This window comes from Labrus mixtus, chromosome 3 (genome assembly GCF_963584025.1).
Source record: "Labrus mixtus chromosome 3, fLabMix1.1, whole genome shotgun sequence".
NCBI classification, from domain to species: Eukaryota; Metazoa; Chordata; class Actinopteri; order Labriformes; family Labridae; genus Labrus; species Labrus mixtus.
In genome coordinates this window covers 10,268,862-10,291,712 of record NC_083614.1, presented here as the reverse complement: position 1 = coordinate 10,291,712, position 22,851 = coordinate 10,268,862, and the positions used below count along the sequence as shown (strand labels likewise).

At 38.5% G+C, this 22,851-nt stretch overlaps 2 protein-coding genes across 2 annotated transcripts in view; one reads left to right on the top strand and one right to left on the bottom strand.

Moving 5' to 3' along the window:
- LOC132958345 (inactive N-acetylated-alpha-linked acidic dipeptidase-like protein 2) overlaps nt 1–22,851 on the top strand; it is a 479,226-nt gene that overhangs the window by 352,510 nt on the left and 103,865 nt on the right. The gene's annotated exons all lie outside the window — the stretch shown is intronic.
- Nucleotides 46–3,060, bottom strand: LOC132958405 (trypsin I-P1-like). Its single transcript, XM_061031208.1, has 6 exons — nt 3,015–3,060; nt 1,591–1,777; nt 1,276–1,467; nt 1,102–1,160; nt 615–778; nt 46–491 (listed from the first exon to the last, which is right to left on the bottom strand). The coding sequence occupies exons 1-6, from the start codon at nt 3,052–3,054 to the stop codon at nt 306–308; spliced, it is 828 nt and encodes a 275-aa protein (XP_060887191.1). The 5' UTR covers nt 3,055–3,060; the 3' UTR covers nt 46–305.

Sequence of the window (22,851 nt, the reverse complement as noted above, 5' to 3'; positions counted from 1 at the left end):
TTATATTGCTTCCGAAGTCTTCAAAAGTAAAAATACAATAATGGCTTGATTGCGAGTCACTCATTTTATTTGAAAATGCACAATTGTAGACATGTTTTTATTCCTTCTGACAACACTACAACATGACTATACCTCAAGATCTCTGAAGTAATGCTTTAGTATTATTATTGTTTTCAAATGGGCTTTACATGAATACAATCAGGATTAATAATAAACAAATCAGTAGTACATTAATTTTTTTAACATTTTAAGTGACTCACTGCTTTATTAAATGATTGTCAATGTCTCTTAAATAAAAGGACATTTCAATTAAAACAGGAAAACAAATTTCTGAGTTTGTTCAAAGCACCAATACCCGCCTTCCGTTTGATCCATGACTTGTATTCACAGACGTCCATGAATCCAGCTGGTGAAGCGCAGGCACGATTAACACCGTTAGAAATGACCCCGTAAATCTTGCAATTGTTCACGACTCCTCCACCAGAGTCACCCTGTGAGACAGATATGATTAGTTACAGAATTTAACATCTTATATTGAAAAACTTCAACCGTATTAAATGGTAAATCGTGTTGACTGTAGGAAATGTGTAATATAAGAAGCCCTTCAGACTCACTTTAGCAGTATCCACAGTATTAGATTGTCCACAGAAGATGTGAGCATAGGTCAAGGACCGGATGTATGGGTCAGGGCTCGTCTGCACAAAAACACAGTTTGCAAAGTTCGGACAGTTGACGACGCTCATGTTACCACAGTGGAGTGCCCGTGGTCTATCATTTCCTAGATGAGGATGGGAAGAAAGCATTTACTACAGAGACTAAAACATATTTGATTGTTTAATTTGTTGAGAAAATTGCTGAGTCATCACACAAACAAACAAAACTTTATTTTAACTTGAGTTTTTTTCTACTTTACCAAAAACGATCCCAAACTAACCTGAGCATGAATTAGCTGGGTTTACAAAGAGTGGAAAAATTCAGTTTCACATATTGATGTAATCACTTTCAAGTTAAAATAAAATATTTAGATGTCTTTAAACTAAATTGTGCAGTCATTTATGAATACATAATTGATCATAAGATTTAAATGAGATTTATTTTAACCTTTCGTCCCATTGGGAAACACAGTTGTGGGTCCATAACCGGCAACCCGAACAGTTTGTCTGAAATATAATGAAAGAAAACATAAAGAAATTGTTTATTTTACATTGTTTTGGTTTGTTATTATTGCTTCAAGTTTCTCCAGATTTAAACTGAAGAGGAAAGATCACAACTCACAAATTATGACGAGTCCTACATTCCTGTTTGTTAGGAAGTGCTATATATGGAATATTAGTGGGTTGTGGTAACTTCAGCAGCATGATGTCATGGCGTCCATTTCTGTCATTGTAGATCTGATGGTCTGTGATTGTCACTCCTTGTGGTGGATCTGGTGGACCTGGATGCACTCTTAAAAATGCAGTCATCTGCCTAAAAAAGAAAAAGGAACATGACTATTACTGTAGATATATTGTAATAACAGAAGTCTTTCATCTCAATTTGTTTTTGTGACAAATGTAATGTAACTGTAAAACCAAACCATCAGTTTCTTACCACCCATCAATCCAGCAGTGAGCTGCAGTCAGAATATAGCTGTCACTGATCAGAGAGCCACCACATAAGTACTCATCTGTCCCATCAGATACTATTAACATCACATGGTACCCGCGCTCTCCATTTCCACATGGATGACCACGAATAACTCTCTTCTGCAGATCCACATCTGAGCTCACTGTGACACCTGAAAGAGAAAGTCCTCCACCAGGTGACTGGGAGTTGGAACAACAGTTGTTGGACAGAAAACATTTTTCACTCTAGAAAATTGTTCATTGACTTTGTGTGAACACTAATCATTAGTACATAACTATAGAGGAGCTACAGATGTTGAAATACAACAGTGCTAATCATCTCTTTGTCCTTCATTTGGTCACAAGTTCTCAACATCACGTCTTACTTTATGACCTGCATTGCATCTGGAAATAAATGTTGGACATCTTAAAATCTCCTGCTGATATTACCCAACATCAAGCATTAACAGGTCATAGCTGATGGATGTGTCAATGCTCTCTTAGGTATTATTTCTGCTATATGGCCATACTAGTTTTACAGATAATTCACAGCACTATCTGAAACTGTCTCTGAATCTTTTCTTTAACCTGTTGAACCTCTTCTCTCTCTCTCACTCAGTTACCCAGCAGCCATCTCTGTTCATCTAGTTCCCCTGGTCTACAAAATGTTCAGATTAGTAGCCTCTGGTCTGGGGTTACTTTGATGGATATTAATGGTTGATAATAGAGCTGTAAAATGATTGATATATATGTTTTATTATTATTATTATTTATTTAGTTATTTTTCATACAAAAACAGTTTTAGTTAGGCTTTCATTTTGAATGATTGTACGTCTTAAGTTAGGGGTGCTTTACTTCCTTGTTGAATACAAACCTACTCTTATTTTGAAATTAAATAAGGAACATCCAGTCGATCGTAGGTAATGACATTAACTAAACAACAGACAAAGAAACAGCCAAAGGGACGGTCAGAAAGTGAAATGTTTGATGTCATAAGGTTGTTTAACTTTGGACTCGTCAGCTGAGCCGTCTGCATGTGATCAATATTATAAAAAATAATGCATTCATTTCAGACCTTATTTGATCGTGGTTAACGTGTTAATGCTGACAGCTCTAGTTGATAATGAATGGATTCTCTATACATACATCATGTAGCTGGACCTGTTGTACCAGACACACAAAAGTTTTTACTGCACGTTTAATAGAACAGGAAAGTCTACAAGGTCACAAAAATATGATGTAAAGTTTCAGAATTGCTTTGTTTGAGCTTTTTTGCCTTTTGAGAAAAAAACAAATCTTACAACATCCTACCTCTAAATCTGCGTCCCTTGGGTTTCTGTAGGATTCAGTTAAAAGGATGAAACTTTAAAAGTAAGCAGCAGACATGTAAAGAAAGAATTGACTACTCACCTGCACACAGCAAAAGGAGGAGACACTTCATATCACCCATCTCTGCGTGACTGTTCTCCTGGTATAACAGTGATGCATTTTAAACGTTTTCACGCTGTGCTGTTGGACCTCCATCCACCAATCAACACCACGACTGTTTATCAGTACAACCCCATTGGCTAGAAGCTCTGCACCTGTGCAAATCCTCAAGCCTTCCTCCCCTCATCCCGCCCTTAACCATTCTGATAAACAGTCACATGAACATGTACTGTGTGTGGGGCCCTGTCACCAAAAAATTAAAGGTTCAAATTTAATGCTGTTGGAGACTTTTGGATTGAGTCCACATCCTTAATACTTATAGTCAAAATAACTACTTTTAATACCTGAACAACATCCTCAGTATTACAATCTGACCTTTACTGAAAGAATAAATATTCTTTATCCACTGCAAACTAATAAGCTTCAAGTTTACTAATCCAAATCTTTGTACTAATCTCCCCAAAGTCTCATGAAGAAATGTATTCATGAAGAAAAGGAAGCCTATAATATAGAGGCGTTGTGGTTGCAAAAAACTTGGTGGTTGAAACTTATTTTTCAGTCCTTAAGATGAAGGCGCGTCAAGTGGAGCAAAAACATGTATTGGGGACCTTCATGAATCTGCCTCACAAAGTTTTCTAAGCCTTATATTAGGGGTGAGAATCAGAGGCCCCACAATACATTATTATCACGATACTTGAGTCAAGATATTATTTCGATTTTAAATATTTTGCGATTTGCTGAAAATTGCTATATAATCTATTATGATATATAATTCCATTTAACTTTTTAAACTTCACATTGTGTCCACAAATTCAAACTGAATCAAGAACTGTTTTGTCAAATAAGAAAAATGCCTCAACCCTTTTCATCTGACTTCAGTCTTTTTATTTCTACACAATGGGAGTCAAGCCCACAGACGGATGAGACTGACCAACACTGATAAAAGTGAATCCCTGTGAAAGTCTGCATGCAGCTCACAATCTGTTTTCAAACATGTAGGGATGTCTTTAAAACTGCAGTCAACTGGTTCAAAATGAATTGTTCCTTCAGCAATTACAAATTAAAAAAGCATATTTGCTATTAATATAATTAAAATATCAATACTTGGCGGCCATGAATTGATATATTGTCATGCAAAATATTGCGATACTAAACTATTTTTTTCCTTCACCTCTACTTCATATCAGAACTCCTTCATCGTTGCATTTCATTTTGTATATTTGTTCAGACTTTTTTATGTAAGATACTTGATTATAGGGCTGGGCGATATGGACCAAAACTCATATCTCAATATGGTTTAGTTAAATGACGATACTCAATATATATAAATATGCATTTTATTGACTGTCAGCTGCACATTATCAACATGTACTACTGTGTTCCTTTTCTGCTTAACAAAATAAACACAGCTGTGTGTTTTGTTATTCATTCTGTTTTTTTTAGTTTGGCTCAGAGAGGGAGAGAGGATGAGCAGGGTGAAGATGAGAAATAGGTGAACTGGCAGCTTTACAGAAGACACTTTTAGCGTGATTTTAACGCTACATAAACTATATCGAAAAATAACGATATTGTTTTACCCTATATCTTGTTTGGAATTATATCGATATATCTTAAAAACTTGATATATCGCCCCGCCTTACCTTATTATCATTGCAGGTTTACAACAGATATGTGTTTGGTGCTCTCTTTGGCCAACAATGTAAGAGACTGCGAGAACATGAAGTGAACAATGAATTTTAAAAACTTAGGGGTAAAGGCGTTCACAACATCATTAATAATATATTGAATTCATAAAGCCTTACAAGGGACCCACGGACGCTTTACATGGTGGGGGGAAAAGTGAAAAAAAGGTATCCCTAACCCTAAAGCATCTGGCCCCACACTACCAGACTGTGGAACAGCTTCTTCCCCCAAACCATCAGACTCCTCAACACACAGTGACTGACTGAACTGAGACCTCCACATACTCTCTCTCTCTCTCTCTCTCTCTCTCTTTCTCAACACTCACTTTATCTCTTACACACACACGCACACACTCCCTCTCAAACGCAAATACATGCAATATCAACCGAACCATTCCACTCCCCAGCAACTTGCATATTTTCTACAAAACACTTCACACACTGTCTCTCGTTTTAACGCTTTCCCTATCTTCACTCTGCCTCTCCATCAGTCTCTCATCCTTTTGCTACCAGTCTCTGTTTTGTTTTTGTTCTTTGTACAAGTTCTCTTTATTCTCTTTTCCACCACACACAAAGTACACTGAGATGTAACTTTAGTCTTCTAGGACTAAGATGCTAAGACATTTGAGAATTAAGAAATCGGATAATGAGATTAAATGCAGTGACAAGAAGGGGGTTTAAAAATTGTTAAGTAAACAAAATGGAGCGCATTATAAAAAACAGTTCAACCAGAAACAACAATTTAAAGTGACTGAAACAGGTAAAGTGACAAAACGGTTAAAGTGGCATTTAGAGTGGCAGAGGTAGTTTTTAAACACTGACCAGCATCAACTGATCAACATGTACTTATGAAGTGCAGCTAGTATATAAAGTTTACGTTTATTATAAATAGTGCAAAAGTAGATATCTATACAGATATATGGAGAGACAGTGTGTGAAGTGTTTTATGCAAAATATGCAAGTTGCTGGGGAGTGGAAAGGCTCGGTTGATACTAAATGTATGTGTGTTTGAGAGGGAGAGAGAGTGTGTGTGTGTGTGTGTGTGTGTGTAAGAGGGAGTTTGTTAGCTGTGGAGAAAAGATTGTGTTTGAGAAGTTTTTAGAATGCGTTCAAAGATGGGGCATCGTGGATGTCTGAGGGAAGGTTGTTCCAAAGGGTGGGGTGGTGGTGGTGGGGTGGGCTGTGACAATGAAGGCCCTGTCTTCATAGGTGCTGAGTCTGGTCTGTGGAATGGACAGCGGGCCAGTGTCTGAGGACCGGAGGTTTCAGGATGTGGTGTGTGGGTGTAGGAGTTTAGAGAGGTACTGAGGGGTGAGGGCATGGTCGGATTAAAAAATGAGGAGGGGTATTTTGTATTTGATTCGGGATATAGTTGTCATTTCGGGTAAATTTACATGCAGTGTGAATATACAAGCATAATAGCATGCTAACACAACAATGCAGCGCAAGTTGTTTTGGTTTCATGCTGGTGCTCAAGGGTGAAGTCAAGCGATTCATTCATTCATTCTATCATTGACGTCATCATTTCATATTATGTGTTGTTTTTGGGTGTAAGTGAAATGTCTCTGTTTTTACTGACTGCCATCTCTTTTCTTTCTTTTCTTAATCGTCAAAGAGTTTTTACTGAGTACGTTTACATGGACTTGAGTATTCAGGTTGTTTTAAGTACCCGGTTTTTGTGTTGTGCATGTAAACATCATATTTCATGAACTGGGATGAGCCCTTATCACAATTTTGATAAACACAGTTTTGCTACTAGGAGGACTCAGAAGGAAAACAGGATACTGTGGCGTGTATAAGCTTAACCCCGGTTTCTGACAGTCGAGTCAAGTATCAGCTAACAGCTAGCAAAAATGACGGTGGCAACAAGAGCGTCGTATTCTGGAGCAACGAAGAAACTGAGAATTGTCTGTCGGTAATCAACATTTTTTTTATATACAATTGGAAGTTTAGATGGAGAAAGCATCTATATGTTGACCTTTTTAAGTCTGTGGTGAACTGACTACATGACCAGCTTCCCAACGCGTACTGTCTGGTCAGGTTGGACAGTAGGCTACTTTAGAAATATTACTACCACACTGTCCCACCAGTCACTACTGCGGATCAACACCCATTGCTCCCTTCTCCTCTGCAGTGGCAGTGACAGGCTGTCAGCAGTCAGAGGTGAGGACATGTTTAATATTTGCTTTCACTCTCATTGCTGTAAATGAGGTGGAGCCCAGAATGAGTCACAGTGGTCTCATTTTTCTCAAATTACGAAATTGAAGAGGAGTTGTAAAAATTAAACACTACAGGCATCCGTGTGAATAAGATGCAGTAATCAGGAACTGGAATACGAGTATTGAACATGTACTGCATACAGGGATATGAATAACCAGGTTTCTCTGTGTGCATGTAAATGCCATATCCTGAATATGACCAAAACCGTGATAAGACTTAAACCGGGATACTTAAGCCCATGTAAATGCACTCAATGACAACTTTCCACTGAAGATAAAACACAAGAGTTTGACTTTATATTGTTGACTTAGTAAAACATGCCCTCTAACAGTTGGACTCACAGTTGTCTGGTCAAGACAGATAAGCTCAGGTGATGCAATACAATACAATACAAGTATGTAAATTCAAACAGCCAGAGTGTTTATCAGCCGTTTGGTGTTATAGTACATCACATTATAATACATAAAACTGAAGCAGTCTACAGCTGTCCTTGTCTCTGCAGTCAGTGTATCCAAATGAGTGTTTGAATTCTCACTCTGTCAGTGTGATTATACACAGGGATCTTTTTGTTCACTGACTTTATTATCAGTGAGTAAAAGAAACGGTGTATATCCTCTCTTTGTATCTGTAGAATATTCTACTCACTAATATAACCACATATCATGTGTAAAAGTTTTGCATAACTTAAAGTTTATTCAAGTGCAACGCTTGAGTACACGTTGGATTTCCTATTTGATGTTACTTTAAAAGCCGACTTCGCTACACTTTAAAGGCACATTTTCTGGTTTTAGCCTCCGTACACGGGGCGTGACCTAACCACTAGGCCATCTGCACACTGGCTTTTAACCCTTTGTAAAGGTCAGTGTGCAATTAAGTTGACTCACTGAACAAGTGTAAGGCTTTTCATTGTTTGTCATGAGAGACGCCATGTTCAGGAGAGTTCTGTTTTCACCCCCTCAAGCTTAAAAATGTGAGTATCATACCGGTATTTACACGTGTTCATTTTATAGTGACAGTTTGCATTTTTACAGGGACTTACAAAGCCCGACTATTTCATAAACATCAGATCAAAAACAATAAGAAGTTTGTAAAAATGTTGGACATTTTTCTCAAGGATTTTATTCAGTCTGCCTAATGAGTGACATTTAAACATGGTTACTTTAAGTTTTTGCTTCTATGACAAAGCTTGCTGCTGTATTTATAACCTCCACCTTGAGAAAGGGGAGGTGTTTTTTGAAATCAGCTGAATACTCGACTATGTGCTGGAGTGTGAGTGTGGAGGAAACCTGTTCTATACGGTGGTCCTCAAGTGCAAAACACAGCAACAAATCAAAAAACACAAAAACAAATCAAAAAACACAACGACATTAACTTTAACGGAAAAGGTAGGTACCTGCAGTCGACAAGGATCGTCGCTGATTGGACGAACGCAATTTCCGTCTTTTTAACCGGAAGTAAATGCTCTGATTTGTTGTTGTGTTTTGTGATTTGTCGTTGTGTTTTGTGATTTGTCATTGTGTTTTGTGATTTGTCGTTGTGTTTTGTGATTTGTGGATGTCTGAGGGAAGGTTGTTCCAAAGGGTGGGGTGGTGGTGGTGGGGTGGGCTGTGACAATGAAGGCCCTGTCTTCATAGGTGCTGAGTCTGGTCTGTGGAATGGACAGCGGGCCAGTGTCTGAGGACCGGAGGTTTCAGGATGTGGTGTGTGGGTGTAGGAGTTTAGAGAGGTACTGAGGGGTGAGGGCATGGTCGGATTAAAAAATGAGGAGGGGTATTTTGTATTTGATTCGGGATATAGTTGTCATTTCGGGTAAATTTACATGCAGTGTGAATATACAAGCATAATAGCATGCTAACACAACAATGCAGCGCAAGTTGTTTTGGTTTCATGCTGGTGCTCAAGGGTGAAGTCAAGCGATTCATTCATTCATTCTATCATTGACGTCATCATTTCATATTATGTGTTGTTTTTGGGTGTAAGTGAAATGTCTCTGTTTTTACTGACTGCCATCTCTTTTCTTTCTTTTCTTAATCGTCAAAGAGTTTTTACTGAGTACGTTTACATGGACTTGAGTATTCAGGTTGTTTTAAGTACCCGGTTTTTGTGTTGTGCATGTAAACATCATATTTCATGAACTGGGATGAGCCCTTATCACAATTTTGATAAACACAGTTTTGCTACTAGGAGGACTCAGAAGGAAAACAGGATACTGTGGCGTGTATAAGCTTAACCCCGGTTTCTGACAGTCGAGTCAAGTATCAGCTAACAGCTAGCAAAAATGACGGTGGCAACAAGAGCGTCGTATTCTGGAGCAACGAAGAAACTGAGAATTGTCTGTCGGTAATCAACATTTTTTTTATATACAATTGGAAGTTTAGATGGAGAAAGCATCTATATGTTGACCTTTTTAAGTCTGTGGTGAACTGACTACATGACCAGCTTCCCAACGCGTACTGTCTGGTCAGGTTGGACAGTAGGCTACTTTAGAAATATTACTACCACACTGTCCCACCAGTCACTACTGCGGATCAACACCCATTGCTCCCTTCTCCTCTGCAGTGGCAGTGACAGGCTGTCAGCAGTCAGAGGTGAGGACATGTTTAATATTTGCTTTCACTCTCATTGCTGTAAATGAGGTGGAGCCCAGAATGAGTCACAGTGGTCTCATTTTTCTCAAATTACGAAATTGAAGAGGAGTTGTAAAAATTAAACACTACAGGCATCCGTGTGAATAAGATGCAGTAATCAGGAACTGGAATACGAGTATTGAACATGTACTGCATACAGGGATATGAATAACCAGGTTTCTCTGTGTGCATGTAAATGCCATATCCTGAATATGACCAAAACCGTGATAAGACTTAAACCGGGATACTTAAGCCCATGTAAATGCACTCAATGACAACTTTCCACTGAAGATAAAACACAAGAGTTTGACTTTATATTGTTGACTTAGTAAAACATGCCCTCTAACAGTTGGACTCACAGTTGTCTGGTCAAGACAGATAAGCTCAGGTGATGCAATACAATACAATACAAGTATGTAAATTCAAACAGCCAGAGTGTTTATCAGCCGTTTGGTGTTATAGTACATCACATTATAATACATAAAACTGAAGCAGTCTACAGCTGTCCTTGTCTCTGCAGTCAGTGTATCCAAATGAGTGTTTGAATTCTCACTCTGTCAGTGTGATTATACACAGGGATCTTTTTGTTCACTGACTTTATTATCAGTGAGTAAAAGAAACGGTGTATATCCTCTCTTTGTATCTGTAGAATATTCTACTCACTAATATAACCACATATCATGTGTAAAAGTTTTGCATAACTTAAAGTTTATTCAAGTGCAACGCTTGAGTACACGTTGGATTTCCTATTTGATGTTACTTTAAAAGCCGACTTCGCTACACTTTAAAGGCACATTTTCTGGTTTTAGCCTCCGTACACGGGGCGTGACCTAACCACTAGGCCATCTGCACACTGGCTTTTAACCCTTTGTAAAGGTCAGTGTGCAATTAAGTTGACTCACTGAACAAGTGTAAGGCTTTTCATTGTTTGTCATGAGAGACGCCATGTTCAGGAGAGTTCTGTTTTCACCCCCTCAAGCTTAAAAATGTGAGTATCATACCGGTATTTACACGTGTTCATTTTATAGTGACAGTTTGCATTTTTACAGGGACTTACAAAGCCCGACTATTTCATAAACATCAGATCAAAAACAATAAGAAGTTTGTAAAAATGTTGGACATTTTTCTCAAGGATTTTATTCAGTCTGCCTAATGAGTGACATTTAAACATGGTTACTTTAAGTTTTTGCTTCTATGACAAAGCTTGCTGCTGTATTTATAACCTCCACCTTGAGAAAGGGGAGGTGTTTTTTGAAATCAGCTGAATACTCGACTATGTGCTGGAGTGTGAGTGTGGAGGAAACCTGTTCTATACGGTGGTCCTCAAGTGCAAAACACAGCAACAAATCAAAAAACACAAAAACAAATCAAAAAACACAACGACATTAACTTTAACGGAAAAGGTAGGTACCTGCAGTCGACAAGGATCGTCGCTGATTGGACGAACGCAATTTCCGTCTTTTTAACCGGAAGTAAATGCTCTGATTTGTTGTTGTGTTTTGTGATTTGTCGTTGTGTTTTGTGATTTGTCATTGTGTTTTGTGATTTGTCGTTGTGTTTTGTGATTTGTGGATGTCTGAGGGAAGGTTGTTCCAAAGGGTGGGGTGGTGGTGGTGGGGTGGGCTGTGACAATGAAGGCCCTGTCTTCATAGGTGCTGAGTCTGGTCTGTGGAATGGACAGCGGGCCAGTGTCTGAGGACCGGAGGTTTCAGGATGTGGTGTGTGGGTGTAGGAGTTTAGAGAGGTACTGAGGGGTGAGGGCATGGTCGGATTAAAAAATGAGGAGGGGTATTTTGTATTTGATTCGGGATATAGTTGTCATTTCGGGTAAATTTACATGCAGTGTGAATATACAAGCATAATAGCATGCTAACACAACAATGCAGCGCAAGTTGTTTTGGTTTCATGCTGGTGCTCAAGGGTGAAGTCAAGCGATTCATTCATTCATTCTATCATTGACGTCATCATTTCATATTATGTGTTGTTTTTGGGTGTAAGTGAAATGTCTCTGTTTTTACTGACTGCCATCTCTTTTCTTTCTTTTCTTAATCGTCAAAGAGTTTTTACTGAGTACGTTTACATGGACTTGAGTATTCAGGTTGTTTTAAGTACCCGGTTTTTGTGTTGTGCATGTAAACATCATATTTCATGAACTGGGATGAGCCCTTATCACAATTTTGATAAACACAGTTTTGCTACTAGGAGGACTCAGAAGGAAAACAGGATACTGTGGCGTGTATAAGCTTAACCCCGGTTTCTGACAGTCGAGTCAAGTATCAGCTAACAGCTAGCAAAAATGACGGTGGCAACAAGAGCGTCGTATTCTGGAGCAACGAAGAAACTGAGAATTGTCTGTCGGTAATCAACATTTTTTTTATATACAATTGGAAGTTTAGATGGAGAAAGCATCTATATGTTGACCTTTTTAAGTCTGTGGTGAACTGACTACATGACCAGCTTCCCAACGCGTACTGTCTGGTCAGGTTGGACAGTAGGCTACTTTAGAAATATTACTACCACACTGTCCCACCAGTCACTACTGCGGATCAACACCCATTGCTCCCTTCTCCTCTGCAGTGGCAGTGACAGGCTGTCAGCAGTCAGAGGTGAGGACATGTTTAATATTTGCTTTCACTCTCATTGCTGTAAATGAGGTGGAGCCCAGAATGAGTCACAGTGGTCTCATTTTTCTCAAATTACGAAATTGAAGAGGAGTTGTAAAAATTAAACACTACAGGCATCCGTGTGAATAAGATGCAGTAATCAGGAACTGGAATACGAGTATTGAACATGTACTGCATACAGGGATATGAATAACCAGGTTTCTCTGTGTGCATGTAAATGCCATATCCTGAATATGACCAAAACCGTGATAAGACTTAAACCGGGATACTTAAGCCCATGTAAATGCACTCAATGACAACTTTCCACTGAAGATAAAACACAAGAGTTTGACTTTATATTGTTGACTTAGTAAAACATGCCCTCTAACAGTTGGACTCACAGTTGTCTGGTCAAGACAGATAAGCTCAGGTGATGCAATACAATACAATACAAGTATGTAAATTCAAACAGCCAGAGTGTTTATCAGCCGTTTGGTGTTATAGTACATCACATTATAATACATAAAACTGAAGCAGTCTACAGCTGTCCTTGTCTCTGCAGTCAGTGTATCCAAATGAGTGTTTGAATTCTCACTCTGTCAGTGTGATTATACACAGGGATCTTTTTGTTCACTGACTTTATTATCAGTGAGTAAAAGAAACGGTGTATATCCTCTCTTTGTATCTGTAGAATATTCTACTCACTAATATAACCACATATCATGTGTAAAAGTTTTGCATAACTTAAAGTTTATTCAAGTGCAACGCTTGAGTACACGTTGGATTTCCTATTTGATGTTACTTTAAAAGCCGACTTCGCTACACTTTAAAGGCACATTTTCTGGTTTTAGCCTCCGTACACGGGGCGTGACCTAACCACTAGGCCATCTGCACACTGGCTTTTAACCCTTTGTAAAGGTCAGTGTGCAATTAAGTTGACTCACTGAACAAGTGTAAGGCTTTTCATTGTTTGTCATGAGAGACGCCATGTTCAGGAGAGTTCTGTTTTCACCCCCTCAAGCTTAAAAATGTGAGTATCATACCGGTATTTACACGTGTTCATTTTATAGTGACAGTTTGCATTTTTACAGGGACTTACAAAGCCCGACTATTTCATAAACATCAGATCAAAAACAATAAGAAGTTTGTAAAAATGTTGGACATTTTTCTCAAGGATTTTATTCAGTCTGCCTAATGAGTGACATTTAAACATGGTTACTTTAAGTTTTTGCTTCTATGACAAAGCTTGCTGCTGTATTTATAACCTCCACCTTGAGAAAGGGGAGGTGTTTTTTGAAATCAGCTGAATACTCGACTATGTGCTGGAGTGTGAGTGTGGAGGAAACCTGTTCTATACGGTGGTCCTCAAGTGCAAAACACAGCAACAAATCAAAAAACACAAAAACAAATCAAAAAACACAACGACATTAACTTTAACGGAAAAGGTAGGTACCTGCAGTCGACAAGGATCGTCGCTGATTGGACGAACGCAATTTCCGTCTTTTTAACCGGAAGTAAATGCTCTGATTTGTTGTTGTGTTTTGTGATTTGTCGTTGTGTTTTGTGATTTGTCATTGTGTTTTGTGATTTGTCGTTGTGTTTTGTGATTTGTCATTGTGTTTTGTGATTTGTCGTTGTGTTTTGTGATTTGTCATTGTGTTTTGTGATTTGTCATTGTGTTTTTTGATTTGTCATTGTGTTTTCTTATTTGTTGTTGTGTTTTCTTATTTGTTGTTGTGTTTTCTTATTTGTTGTTGTGTTTTGTGATTTGTTGTTGTGTTTTTTGATTTGTTGTTGTGTTTTCTTATTTGTTGTTGTGTTTTCTTTTTGTTGTTGTGTTTTTTGATTTGTCATTGTGTTTTCTGATTTGTTGTTGTGTTTTCTTATTTGTTGTTGAGTTTTCTTATTTGTTGTTGTGATTTTTTTTGTTGTTGTTGTGTTTTCTAATTTGTCGTTGTGTTTTTTGATTTGTCGTTGTGTTTTCTTATTTGTTGTTGTGTTTTTTGATTTGTTGTTGTGTTTTCTTATTTGTTGTTGTGTTTTGTGATTTGTCGTTGTGTTTTGTGATTTGTTGTTGTGTTTTTTGATTTGTTGTTGTGTTTTCTTATTTGTTGTTGTGTTTTGTGATTTGTCGTTGTGTTTTGTGATTTGTTGTTGTGTTTTTTGATTTGTTGTTGTGTTTTCTTATTTGTTGTTGTGTTTTGTGATTTGTCGTTGTGTTTTGCACTTCAGGGCCACCGTAGTTCTATCTCTGTCCTATGGATTCATCTTCGGTATTAAAGGCATCTTTCAAAATTGCATACTTACCCCCAACTCACACATACTCCGTGCGCACCGCGGTCCGCCAGCGCCACGGTTTTGCTCCGTCGGACGGCTCGTGCCCATTCACACTGGATCCGTTTCTGGGACGTCAGCGTAGCGGAGCGCACCCATGACACATCACAGGAGAACTACAAGATCCCGCGGGAATAAAGAGAAAAACATGCAAACAACATGTTGCTTTGTCTTTCTGAGGATGCATTGTTGTTCATTCGGTGCCTGTTTTGACGTAATGTTGATAAAGTGATGAAAAATACGATCGCAAGTCCGTATTTTGTGTTTTATTTTGAAATTGACCGGATGCTCTGTGTGTTTCCTTGTCTGACTTCCTGTTCAGGCTGTCATATTCTGTCCAGCTTGACGCGTGCCTGCAGCGTACTCCGGCGAAAATAGACTCGCTGCGTATTTGAAACGGAGCAGAGCGCAGTGCCGTTGGTGGCACGCGCCGGAGACGGACCGCAGCGCGCCCTGTGTGAACACAATGATTGACTAGAGTGGAAGCTAAATACAACGTAGTGCGTGGCACTGACAGACCGCAGCGCGCACGGAGTATGTGTGAATTGGCACTAAGATTGATGTTGTAGTCAGAGCAGGAGGAAAGAGAAGAATGGAAATGAGGCAGCAAAGACAACATAAAAGCCCTTTGTTCCATATGTCAAGTGTTGGTGCTCTTTCTGAGTCTTAAGTCCACATATGTAGTGGTGAGATGTTATGCCTGTAACTTCACCAACTAACAAGGTGCATGAAGAGCTGTGATGCACGTACATGAGCAGTTTCTTTCCATTTTAGTCACCATCTTGTCTTCATTATTTATCTTTTCCTCAAGTGTTTGATAACTGCACTTGAGGGATCAACACAATAAATGTGAATATATATATATATACATATAGATCGAACATCAATCAAAGAAAGATATCGTGCGATTTATTGGTATCTGATTTTTTTTTCCTCTTTCAAATATTGATTTCAGTATTGGCCCCAAAAATCCATATTGGTCAGGCCCTAGCTTGTTCTCCTTAAGTTCGACCTGCCGCAGCACCAACTTTGGTCCGACACTTCCAGTTCTCAAGGACTAAAACTGTCCAGCCTTTTGTTCATCACTTTTTATAGTTTTATAGTTATAGTTTTATAGTATAGACACTGTCATGACATCACATAACCCTTGATTCATGTCCACCAGAAGAGACCATTTCTTTTTTTGTTTCTTGTTTTTTATTTCATTTTTTCAATACAGAATAAGGACATAGCATTAAATAATATTAATAATACAAAAAAAAAGATAAAGTACTTAATTTCTTTGTCTAATTCCAGTCCATTTCATGAAGATACTCATTACAGTCCTTATTATCACAGTACTCAATTCAGACCACATTGTCCATGTAGCCTACCTCTTATGACCATATTATCCGAGAGTTCATTACCTACCATAATATCAATGTACTCATCATATACCGTAATATCAATGTACTCATCATATACCGTAATATCAATGTACTCATCAAATATAATATCAATGTACTCATCAGAAAAAAAGCAGAAAAACACACACTGCCCTAGGTAAGGTTAAGATAAAGGCTTTTTTTTTAATCGCATTAGCAACGTCATGGCTGGACTCCATCTCTTAGTAAATTTGGGTTTTTGAAGTCTCACTGAGTGTGTTATTTGTTCCATTTCATATAATGTCCCATAATTTCTGTATCCATAAGTCATAGGTGAGGGGGTTGGGCTTCAACTAATTCAGCGTGACACATTTAACTGATGCTGCTTAGAAAACAGCGACAAAAACGGCTCCTCCTTACCTAAACTCTATAATCCAGTTCTACACTCCCTCCCACTCACTATGCTCTGCCAATGAAAGGCGCCTGATCCAACCTTCACAACAGGGTCCTAATACGTTAACTAGACTCGTCTCCTCTGTCGCCCCCCGGTGGTGGAACGAACTACCAAACGCAATTCGATCTGCACCTTTAAGAAAAAGCTAAAGACCCAGCTCTTTCATGAATACTTACGACCTAAATGATGATGACGATGGTCTAGATATTATTGATGATGATGATGGTAATGACGATGGTTTTGTTTTATAAAGGCAACTTTTAAGATGGTTTCTATAATGATAAGAGCTCTCAAGAACTGCTGTTAATGTTGTGCTTTGCCTCTCTGCTAAGTTAATAGTAGAATTGTAAACATAATTTGAAGTAAATAATGTTGGCTGCTTCCCCCTATCCCTTCAGGTTTCATTCCCAGTAGGGAGAATCTTGGGTCCAGTGGGATGTCAATATGCATTATTTCCCCAACAGCTTGAAATATATCAGTCCAATATTTTTTCACTTTTGGGCATGATCAGAATGTATGCACATAGTTTCCCACTTGGGACCAAAAAAGGGACCATTTCAATGTGTATGATGACACAGCAGTCTTGCAGTGCTTTTGTCATTCACAATTAACTGTGTCATACATTGATGCACTTCTGCTTACTATGTCGGTGTCCCTTTTTGCAAATCCTCAGTTGAAGCCCTTCACCATCTACCGCACAGCTAGTTGCTCTGAAAAGTTCTCAGAAGGTTAGTACGGATACAATTCCTTAAAAAGGTGCAGAATTGTTGAAATCTTAAAATACCTTTTGATAAACCTAATTTATGACCAGACGGTTTAAACAGAGACAAACAGTGTGCCATCAAGGTTTCTAACAAGCAGATAGCAATTTGTTCAGCACATTTTAAATGTCTTAATATACTTAAGGGAAATATATCTTAGCAGATCCTGTCTAAACTACACCATCAATCAATAGATCAATCAATTAATAAATCAATCATAATGGATATAGTGCCAGTTCATAACTTTGTATTCAATGTATCTTTTGTATTCCTCGCGTTCCTGTTGTCCACACTTCCTTACCAGTGGAAGGATAGAATCCTATTACTGGATTAATTTGCAGCTACATCTCAAAAGTAACATTTCCAGGCAAGTTCTGGAGTTAGAAGGACGATGTTGACTGACACTAGAGATGATGATATGCTCTGAAGGTGTAAATGGAGCCCTGTCTTGCACCAGATCAAATAGAGCACAGCACATGGAAAGTGTCATTACTCCTTTTGTTCCTTGACAAAGAAGTAATGAATCTTTGTTAAAGATTCCACTTTAAACATGCCCATCCATTCAACTGCACAATGTGGCCATGAGATGGCGCTTCCTTCACAAGAACTCCTAAACATATACTTTATCTTATTTATTAAGTGAGGTGAGGTACAGAAAAATACATTGATTATAAAATCTATATTATTTTAGTGAGCATAACTATCATGCTGTAGAAGTATAATTAACTTATCATGCTGTTAAAATAACAATGAAAGGATTCCTCTCAATGGGGCTGACTGAAACAAGGCATCGGATTACTTCTTTGTCCAACGGCGCATATCACTTTCACTGACGCTTTTGGATCAATACAAGAATATCTTAAGTATAAGTTTTGTAACCTTCCGTCGCACTGCCTTTGGGCAGTCAGCTTTCTGTGTGAAAGCAACGACTCTTTTCTATCTGCATCTTTAAAAACAAACGGAAAAATCAGCTGATAGACGCTCAATTCTGTAACCACTGATCTCTTATATCAATACATTTCAGTATTTTACTTTTACGCTGCCTGCCTTGGCCAGGACACTCTAGCTCTACGCTAACTCTGGTACAATGCATCAAATGGCAACATTTACGTTTAATATTGTACATGGTCCCTTTACAAATAGTTTAAAAGTAAAAAAAAAATAGATTTTCTCACAGTCAACACAGGTAGTCTTGTCTCCACCTCTCAGGTGCAGCTCTCACACACTACATTGTGACATTTGTCAGAGGTCTCCTCAGTTTGGTTTTTCTTGTTGTTTCTTGGTTACTGCTTACTCGTGCCTGAGTCCTGGCTCTCTCACACCATTAGCAGTGCTGTGCTTGCGCTCATGGTTGGAGCGCAAAAGTCGCTCAGTTCATTCACGGGGGTCATTATAAAGTTGTATCTACCTCTGCTAGGGGTGATTTTCTCTGCATGGCTCAAACCTTAGTCACATTCATTCTCCTTCTCACTGACATGTCGTTCATTCTATTCTGCTGCTGTTATGCCCCATACAATGTAATGTTTAAGGACATTTAACTTGTTCAGTGGCTTACAGTGCCATCTTGTGGTGTTATTCGAGTTTGCTTGTGTTTTTCTGCCTTACCTTTCTTGTCATGCTAACTGAAAGTAAAAGAGTAGGCCGTGAGTCAGCCGCAGCACCTTTAGTAGCTCGGTAGTTGAATGTGTTTCTTATTATTCCTGCACGATATGCGTATTACATGTTTGTAAGCACAAGCATACTTAATGAGTGGACCAGGCTCCAGTGTTTTGGACACTTCTCCTACAGTTAAAGGAAGAAAGCAGAACTGTTGCATCACTCCTGGACCCTTGGTTCAAATTATGTTGTCATGACAATTATTACATACTTACAAGGCTGGAAGTTATACATATCAGTCAATATACAACTGTGATTGAAGTAAATAAAAATGTCATTGAAATCAATTAATGTATCATCTAATTTTGTCCTAACATATATGTAACATATACCACTGTATAAGCCAGGCCTTAAATGTTGATTCTATCTAATATTGAGTTGTTCATAATAGGCTTATTGAGATAAGGAACTTTAAAAAAAAATCAAATTTTACATTGCAATTGCAATATTGGTAAACAAAAAAAAAAATCATGAACCCAGTATCGTGTATCGTATCGTGAGTTGAGTGAATCGTTACATCCCTAATTAAAAGTAATACTGTTGAATGAAAGTTCACAATAAGTGACGTCTGGTCTTCATATAATCAGTCCCTTGTCTTGTGGCCATCTGCCTCTCCCGAGAAACATCCCCCCCCCCCCCCCCCCCCCCCCCCCCCAACACACACACATACACACGAAGGACACATGTACAAAGACCTGCTGACATATGTTCAAACTTTGATTAACATCTATCGATGTGCAATCTTTTGTGTTTAATATAAATCTACTCCTCCTGCTGTTTAAAAGCTTGTAAAACGTTCCAATGTCACTCAAACTATTTTTTTATTCCGATCATTTAGTTAAATCATGGACTAGAAGCTTCATGCTGCAGCTCCTGTGCTGTGAAAACATGGGAAAAAAACTAAACTTTAGAAACGTACATAACATCATGAAGAGGGAGACAGACGAACTGAAATAGGGGCAAAGTGAGCAGCCTTTTTACAGAAAGGTTATGAGGAGTAAGAAAATGATATGGCTCGCATCATTTTATCAGATGTCTAATAAAATGAAGGATATTTTATTTTATTTTTTAAGGATGGGGGGAAGAGGGAGAGGATGGCGGAGTTGAGCCTGAGCCTCCAAAGAAAAAATACAATGACAGCATGATTGTGAGTCATGTTTTTATTTTTGTATTTTCACAGGTCTGAGTAGTCATAATTGATCTTATCACACCATCATCATTGATCCGGTATCATGTATTACATTTGTTTGTTTTGACAAAATGACAAATATAAACAAATATACATTTTTTGATTAATTTTAAAATTAAAAATTTTTCATCTTTTTATTTCTTCTGACAACACTACAACATGACTATACCTCAAGATCTCTGAAGTAATGCTTTAGTATTATTATTGTTTTCAAATGGGCTTTACATGAATACAATCAGGATTAATAATAAACAAATCAGTAGTACATTTATCTTTTTAACATTTTAAGTGACTCACTGCTTTATTAAATGATTGTCAATGCCTCTTAAAGAAAAGGATATTTAACTTTTTTGAGGTTTTTCTAATAATCACGGCCCCACAATCTGGTCGATCCATGGCTTATATTCGCAGACGTCCATGAATGCAGCTGGTGCAGCGCAGGCACGATTAACACCACTAGAAATGACCCCGTAAATCTTGTTATTGTTCACAACTCCTCCACCAGAAAATACAAAAATAATATTTGGCTGATAAGAAAACCTTGGCTTTAAACAGGGCCTCTCTTTTCTTCCCTCCATCTTTTGAAGATGAATTGTCATACATCATACATACAGGGCAGCTGTGGCTCAGTTGGTAGAGTCATCGCCTCTCGACCAGTAGGTCGAGGGTTAGATCCCCAGCTGAACAACATGTCTGATGTGTCCTTGGGCAAGACACACAATCTGTGCATTTCCTGTTATTTCTGACCATTTTATAAAGAATATCATCATTATGCTTAAGTTACTGAAACCCCAATTAAATCTTGTTTAATAATAATAATATTTTTTTCCTTTGACTTCCTACAAAATAATAAAATCTGTCACAGATTTAAGTCACAGATAATTTGGATCATTTCATCAGATCAGGAAATTGAGAAATAATAAAAATATATTCGCTGGCTATAACGCAGCACTGTTTGACAGTCTGTGTGGAGAAGTTCACAGACTACAGCTGGCTGACGTTACGATCGTTCAGTTATTGATTGTTGATAAAAGCAGACACGGTGGACGGAGAAAAGTTGAACGTGCGTTCCCGACTCGGTCCATACGGATAGCGGATCAACCGTGTTCCGTTGCACAGTTGCACTACAAGTAAACAGGTGCATGCGGTGGTTGTGGTTCCGGTGTGTGTGTGCGTTTGCAGCCATGTATGTTGGTGTGTCTCGTCTCAGTGTGCCCCTGCGATGACCCGTCTGCAGACAGCAGAGGAACAGGGAGCCACAGCTACATCATACGCGGTTTAGTATAGTTTTAACATGACTGTTGGGTGAATATTTACCGCCATTAAGTGGATTGCTCTTGAAAACCAACCCACAGTTTGCGCTCGTGGGTGTCAGCGGAGCGTCCAGAACCAGTCAAAACAAACAAACAAACAGTGCATTTGCTGGCTATCTAGCACGAGCCGCATGCGTAAATAGATGAGAGGGGCGATGACTGCTATAAGTCAGACGAGACGTTGTATTTAAGTTTATGTTCTGCTTGTTTAACAGTCGTTTGATGTATTGATATTTTTAACATACATTCAGAGAGGATTTGATTTGCAATTTGAACCGTCTTTTTTTTCTTTTGGCACTTGTGATTTTCCTTTGGCGCTGGGTAAAACCTCTTTGGAGGGCGCCAAAGAATTCTCTATGCAGGAAAAACCCTGTTATGTCTCCTCCTAACTTCAATAACAGCAGCCTGTTGTGCGTAACACTGGTATCCTGGGTAAGCACGTTCTTTTCAAAGGTGTTAAATACAGACACTGTCACAATCACCGCAATTTTGCCAGTCTTGGTAAATCGCAATGCGTGTACTAACTTAAATTGTTTGCATTTTCTCGTCCCAGTATTTTGCACGCTAGGGCAGAAACGCCCCATATTGCATATGCATTAAGGCAAACATACTAAATGGACAATGCGTGTTGTTTTGCTCATATGAAAGACGCAATCCTCACTGTGCGCCGTTAGTAGATCAGATAGCACATTTTTTGCTGGTGGTATCAAGTTTGCACACGTTTTAAGACACGCAAACTTTTTGTAAATCTGGCCCTGAGTGTTGACACTTTGATTATGTCCAACACTCTATGTAATTAACTCTCTGTTAAACCATTTTGAGAATGTATTTGTGTGTATACATGCTGCCAACTCAATAAAAAGTTGTTCACAAAAAAGAAGGGGGGCCAGGACAGAACCCTGAGGAACACCGGTAGTGACTATAAATGGCTTGGAATTGAAGGTTTTGAGCCCTTTTTGAGGGGCCTGGAACCGAGTACACCAGCTGGGTGTAGAAAAGTAGAGCACATCTCTTATATCTGACTTAGCTATAACCAACTTCATGAGTTAAATTTACACAGCGATCACCAAGTCTAACTAAGAACGGTCGTAGCTGCTTCCATGCTGTCTAAAATCTCCTGAAATCTCCTAAAATCTCCTGTCAAAATTAGACATGGAACTACTTGGTCTGTGCTGCCTGCTAATGTGTTTTAAGGTGGATGACGTTCTCTAGGAGACTGTGTATAGCCAAACGCTTCTCATGACCTGACACGGTTTTGTCAGATGAACATTACACATCCACTCTGCTCCGCTGTCTTGCAGCCTGTCTTGGATTTCAGAGTCTTTTCAATCACAAACTTTTTTTAGGTCTTACAGGATCAATCAATCAATTTTTATTTGTATAGCGTCAACTCATAACAAGTGTTACCTTGAGACACTTTACAAAAAGCAGGTAAAAGACCTTACTCTTTGTCTTTTAACATTACAAAAGAGCAGGTAAAAAGACCATACTCATTGTTATGTTACAAAAAGCAGGTAAAATCCAACTCTAAGAGGGCGTATTTTACTAAGTACTCAGTGGTAGATTCTGTTTTCTTTTGAGGACATTCACTTGTATGTATTGTAAATGTATATGTA